Consider the following 6,159-nt stretch of genomic DNA (forward strand, 5'->3'; position numbering starts at 1 on the left):
GTTGCTCCAAGTGTATACTTGACTCTTAAATAAACAAAGGTATCCTCCTATTTTCCTTATAGCCTCTGTTCTCTGAGCAGTTTTTGGTTGAGTGTGCACATTTTACCTGTTCATAAACCTCAAGCCAAAATTTGGACTCAAAGAGCTGAGGGTTCTATTTTAGCACTTACCCTCCAGCTTAGTTGTCCTTAACTTTGAGTTTGTCCTTAGTTTGCCCTTAACTCTGCTAAGTAAAATAAGTCAATAAATAAATGGAAGATATTTAACACAGAGCCACCAAGGAGCTTTAGCTAGTTATTAATAAATTATATGCTACTGAAAAAAAAAAATCAAAGTTCTTTGGAGGAGCCAAAAATGCTAAGGTAACTATAATCCCCATTGACAGTAATTGTCCTGTAATCATTCTCAAGAGTTGCAATAGTTACTTGGTGATTGTTTTCAATTCTTGCATAGAATACAAATCCTAGCATTAAATCATCACTACACAGGATTGTATCAAATTCGTTATGCCTCTTATGTCATAAAATAATGATTTTTTACCCGTTTATGACAGAAGAAAGATATTATATTTGTATGTAAAATTTCCAGGGTGTATTTATATATTTACAATAATATGGGCAGTACTGTATGTTTTCAAAGGACTTCTACCAGAATTAATTAGATTCCATTTATAAAATATGATATGCTTTTAAACTTGGATTATGAAGCCCATTAAGCAGATTACAGCATTTTGAAAAAAAAAAATTGAACACTAAAGATCTGATTGTGTTATATATTCCTGATATGCCATTTGTATCTCCAACATATTGGACTTCATTCTAAACAAAAGGAAGTTGATTTTCAGAGAACTTGTGTATTTGCTAGCATCATAGATAATAGGACAACCTAGGATAAAACAGTAGTGTTTTAACTCCAGGATCAGTATGAGTTTTATTATATTGCACTATAATGAATTAACAGATTATGTGCATGTACATGTGAGTGTGTGTGTGTCTGAATTAGCCAATTATTTCAACTGTACAAAAACTAATTCATTTATTAAATATTTATTAAACACTATTATATATCAGGTACACTTAGAAATAAAATTACATTTATGTCATCTTAAGAAAAAGTCTAAAGATTTCAACTGATTTCAATTTTAAAGCACAAATCCTATGGTTATTCATGAAAAAAGTCCTAAACATGGCTTGGTGTTTGTGTTAAAATATGCATAAGTAATAATAATGATGAAGTACACTATAATAATTGAAATTAAATGCCTACAAATCAGAATGTTTCTCCATCCCAGAGAGATGAAGTGAGTCAGTGGCTGGCCAAACTCAAGTACCAATTCAGCCTTTACCCAGAAACATTTGCTCTGGCTAGCAGTCTTTTGGGCAGGTTTTTAGCTACTGTAAAGGCCCATCCAAAATACTTGAGTTGTATTGCAATCAGCTGTTTTTTCCTAGCTGCCAAGACTGTTGAGGAGGATGAGAGAATTCCAGTACTGATGGTGTTGGCAAGAGACAGTTTCTGCGGTTGTTATTCATCAGAAATTCTGAGGATGGAGAGGATTATTCTGGATAAGTTGAGTTGGGATCTTCACACAGCTACACCATTGGATTTTCTTCACATTTTCCATGCCATTGCAGTGTCAAGTAGGCCTCAGTTACTTTTCAGTTTGCCCAAACTGAGCCCCTCTCAACATTTGGCAGTCCTTACCAAGCAACTCCTTCACTGCATGGCCTGCAACCAACTTCTACAATTCACAGGATCCATGCTTGCTCTGGCCATGGTTAGTTTGGAAATGGAGAAACTTATTCCTGAGTGGCTTCCTCTTACAACTGAACTGCTTCAGAAAGCACAGATGGAGCGCTCCCTGCTGATCCACTGTCAGGAGCTTGTGGTGCATCACCTTTCTTCTCTGCAGTCTTCCCTGCCTCTAAATTCCGTTTATGTCTACCGTCCCCTCAAGCACACCCTGGTGACCTGTGACAAAGGAGTGTTCAGATTACGTCCCTCCTCTGTTGCAGGCCCAGATATAGATTTCTCCAAGGACAACAGCAAACCGGAAGTGCCAGTCAGAGGTGCGGCAGCCTTCTGCCATCAGCCGCCCGCTGCCCGTGGGTGCAAGCATAACTCCGCTAATGGCGAAGTGGAGGAGATGGAAGTGGATGACTTCTATGATGGACTCAAATGGCTCTATAATGAAGATAATGCTTCGGAAAATGTGGGTTCTGTATGTGGCACTGATTTATCAAGGCAAGAGGGCATGCTTCCCCTTGTCCACCTTTGCAGCCAGTTTCTGTCATGTAGCTTCCAGTGTTACCTTCAAGTGCAAACTAAGGTAGACTACTCTGGGAATGGGAACATGGGAAAACCAGGAAAGGCTATATACAGGTGCATACCTTAGCAGGCCAATTTGAAGGGAGCCAGAAAAAAAGCCCGTTTACTTGTGTGGCAAATTATAATCGACATTATTTAAGCATTTAAAGACCAAAAAAAGTGTGAAAGTCAAAAGACCCAAATTTTTTTTAAAGTAAAAAAAAATTTTGTAGTGTTTGTCAGTTCCACCCTTTTCTCTGCTAAAATGTAATGGAGATTGACCCATCTCAAAGATTCATATTCAGTGTTTTTTTTAAAGTTCCAAAATTCATAGCTGGCACACACTCTGTCTCCAGCATCCTGATTTAATTTTCCTCGTTTTTGCTTGCTTCTTTATTGAATACTTAATGAACTTTATGCATGTGGATCTATAGCCTGACTTCCACTGATTAGGAAACCCTCAAAATCATTTTTTAGCAATTTAGTGAATAAATTATTTCAGTGTGACAGCCATGTTTAATCCAGGATTCAGATTAATCCAAAAAGGGTACTTCAGAATTGCCCCATATGAATGAGAGGTGGTAATAGAAAAAGGACTGGCATTACCACATTGATTTTGTGTTTGTCTCATTTCAATTCTTGGAGGCTGGAAACAAAATTACTGTTTTCATTTTTGTTTATCTTAAATTGGAACTTAAAAGTGGCATGTAATTAGGACACTCTGAGATTTGTTGAAAGTACTTTTGACTATTGTATAAAAGAATTTGTGTTAGGTATATCCAGGTGCTCACCAAAGAAACATGTAACAACTAAGGTTTTGGTTTTTTTGTTTTGTTTTTGGTAACTGATCAGTTTTCACTCATTTATAATCAGTAGGAGAGACCGTCTAGATGTTGGGGCAGCTCTATGATTGGGGTCTGTAACGTGTAATAACTGAATTCAGTACCCTAGATTTATGTTAAGCTATTAGTATTTTCTTGATGAAAGTTATTTACCCTACCTGTATTTCTCTTAATGACTTATGGATCCTGAGCTCCCTGTGCAGTCTGAAGAAGGTATTGCAGTCAGAACCATGTACTGATGATAAAAGCCTCTGGTAGCAATAAAAGTTGTCCTCAAAAAAAAAAAAAAAAAAAAAAATTCTGGGAAAAATAGGATAAAATATTTTATATAAATTATTTGTTTAGGTGTAAATTTAAGTACTAAATTTGGATATAAGGAAAAAAAATACTTGAAAGACAAAATCTAAATTTTTAGTGCCAGTTGTTTGATTCATGTGAAATAGGTAACTCTTTCTATTTCTTAAACCTTTTATAACAGATTGTTTGAGGTATAATTAAGGTACATGTTACTGTATACTCAGGAAAGCATTGTAACCATTAAGGCAATGAACATACACACCATCACCCCATATTTCCGGTCAGAAAGTGCAACAACAGAAGTTATAGACAGCTTCATAATGGGGAAGAACTTGAATAACAACACTTCAGTGTGAATGGGTATAAATATTAATGTGTGTATGATAAATATATGTATCAATCTACTATATTGCAGAAGCTCTTTTTTATTTTTTTCTTCAGTTAACTCGGAAAATATCTGTTTTACTGGATTTTTTGAGGATTAAGTAAAAGAATGGAATTCATATTTCATCATCTATGGTGCTATAGTACTATAAATCTGAAAGTTTGGGGGTATGTGACATTTTGGAAGGAGAAAGAAAGGAAAGGAAAGAAAGAATTGAAAAAAAAGAGTGATAAAGAAGAGATTGTTTGCATGTTCATGTTTCCTGAAAGAATTGATTTACAGAATTCCCCTCTTTGGTAGTGGGCAGGAGAAACTTGAGAGCAACGGCAAATCACATTACGTGTATTATTCAGCACTAGTCATTTAACCAGTTCTTTGAAATTTTTCTTTAAAATAAGAACTAAACTGTTGGCTTTTAATGCTTTCCACTCAGCAGGGATGAATTCAGAAATAAGCGTGGCAGATTGTTAAAAGAAGGTGCTAACCAAATTTAATAACCTATACTTAATAAATTGAATACCCTAGAGTCAGCAACCTTATCAAACAGAAATAAAGAAGAGGGTATATTAGCTCTGATTTGCCTGACTCACAATGAAAACCATTCTTAGCAGAGTGATCATATATACAGAATATCTCTAAGTCATGTATATAAATTACTAGGGCTATGATCACATGTCTTCTCTATAGGCAATAGAGAACTCAGATATAATCTTGTGTTTTTATATAAGTTTTCTGTTGCTACTGTAACAAATTACTATAAACTTAGTGTCTTAAAACAACACAAATTTATTGTCTTATAGTTCTGGAGGTCAAAAGTCCAAATGGGTCTCACTGAGTGGGCTAAAATCAAGATTCAACAAGGAGGCACCAGAGGAGAATCCATTTCCTTGCTTTTTCCTACTTCCAGAGATTGCCCACATTCTTTGGCTCATGTTCCCTTCTCTGTCTTCAAAGTCAGCAATGATAGGTCCAGTTTTTCTCATGATCCTTCACTGACATTGGTTCCCTTTTCCACATTTAAGTACCCTTATGAACTTGCATGGATGATCCAGGGTAATCTCCCTTTATTTTTTTACTTTTTTAAAGATGTATTTATTTATTTATTTTTTTTATTTTTTTTTTCAAATGGGTTATAAGCCTCACGCCTTTTATTTTTTTATTTTTTTTTAATTTTTTTTATTCTTATGTTAATTCCCATACATTACATCATTAGTTTTAGATGAAGTGTTCCATGATTCATTGTTTGTGCATAACACCCAGTGCTCCATGCAGAATGTGCCCTCCTCAATACCCACCACCAGGCTAACCCATCCTCCCACCCCCCTCCCCTCTAGAACCCTGTTTGTTTTTCAGAGTCCATCGTCTCTCATGGTTCGTCTACCCCTCCGATTTCCCCCGCTTCATTCTCCCCCTCCCACTACCTTCTTCTTCTTCTTTTTTTTTTCTTAACATATATTGCATTATTTGTTTCAGAGGTACAGATCTGAGATTCAACAGTCTTGCACAATTCACAGCGCTTACCAGAGCACATACCCTCCCCAGTGTCTATCACCCAGTCACCCCATCCTTCCCACCCCACCCCCCCCTCCAGCAACCCTCAGTTTGTTTCCTGAGATTAAGAATTCCTCATATCAGTGAGATCATATGATACATGTCTTTCTCTGTTTGACTTATTTCACTCAACATAATACCCTCCAGTTCCATCCACGTCGTTGCAAATGGCAAGATCTCATTCCTTTTGATGGATGCATAATATTCCATTGTATATATATACCACATCTTCTTTATCCATTCATCTGTTGATGGACATCTTGGCTCTTTCCACAGTTTGGCTATTGTGGACATTGCTGCTATAAACATCGGGGTGCACGTACCCCTTCGGATCCCTACTTTTGTATCTTTGGGGTAAATACCCAGTAGTGCAATTGCTGGATCATATGGTAGCTCTATTTTCAACTTTTTGAGGAACCTCCATACAGTTTTCCAGAGTGGCTGCACCAGCTTGCATTCCCACCAACAGTGTAGGAGGGTTCCCCTTTCTCCGCATCCCCGCCAACATCTGTCATTTCCTGACTTGTTAATTTTAGCCATTCTGACTGGTGTGAGGTGGTATCTCATTGAGGTTTTGATTTGGATTTCCCTGATGCCGAGCGATATTGAGCACTTTTTCATGTGTCTGTTGGCCATTTGGATGTCTTCTTTGGAAAAATGTCTGTTCATGTCTTCTGCCCATTTCTTGATTGGATTCTTTGTTCTTTGGGTGTTGAGTTTGATGAGTTCTTTATAGATTTTGGATACTAGCCCTTTATCTGATATGTCATTTGCAAA

The 6,159-nt window shown here is 36.7% G+C and overlaps 1 protein-coding gene across 1 annotated transcript; it reads left to right on the forward strand.

Moving 5' to 3' along the window:
• Positions 1 to 1,258: 1,258 nt before the first annotated feature.
• Positions 1,259 to 2,298, forward strand: LOC110582104 (cyclin-I-like). The gene is given in 2 exon segments (XM_044917466.1): positions 1,259 to 2,246; positions 2,249 to 2,298. Coding segments are annotated over 2 exon segments (1,038 nt in total).
• The last annotated feature ends 3,861 nt before the right edge of the window (positions 2,299 to 6,159 follow it).

This window comes from Neomonachus schauinslandi, chromosome 8, assembly GCF_002201575.2.
Source record: "Neomonachus schauinslandi chromosome 8, ASM220157v2, whole genome shotgun sequence".
Taxonomy (NCBI): Eukaryota; Metazoa; Chordata; class Mammalia; order Carnivora; family Phocidae; genus Neomonachus; species Neomonachus schauinslandi.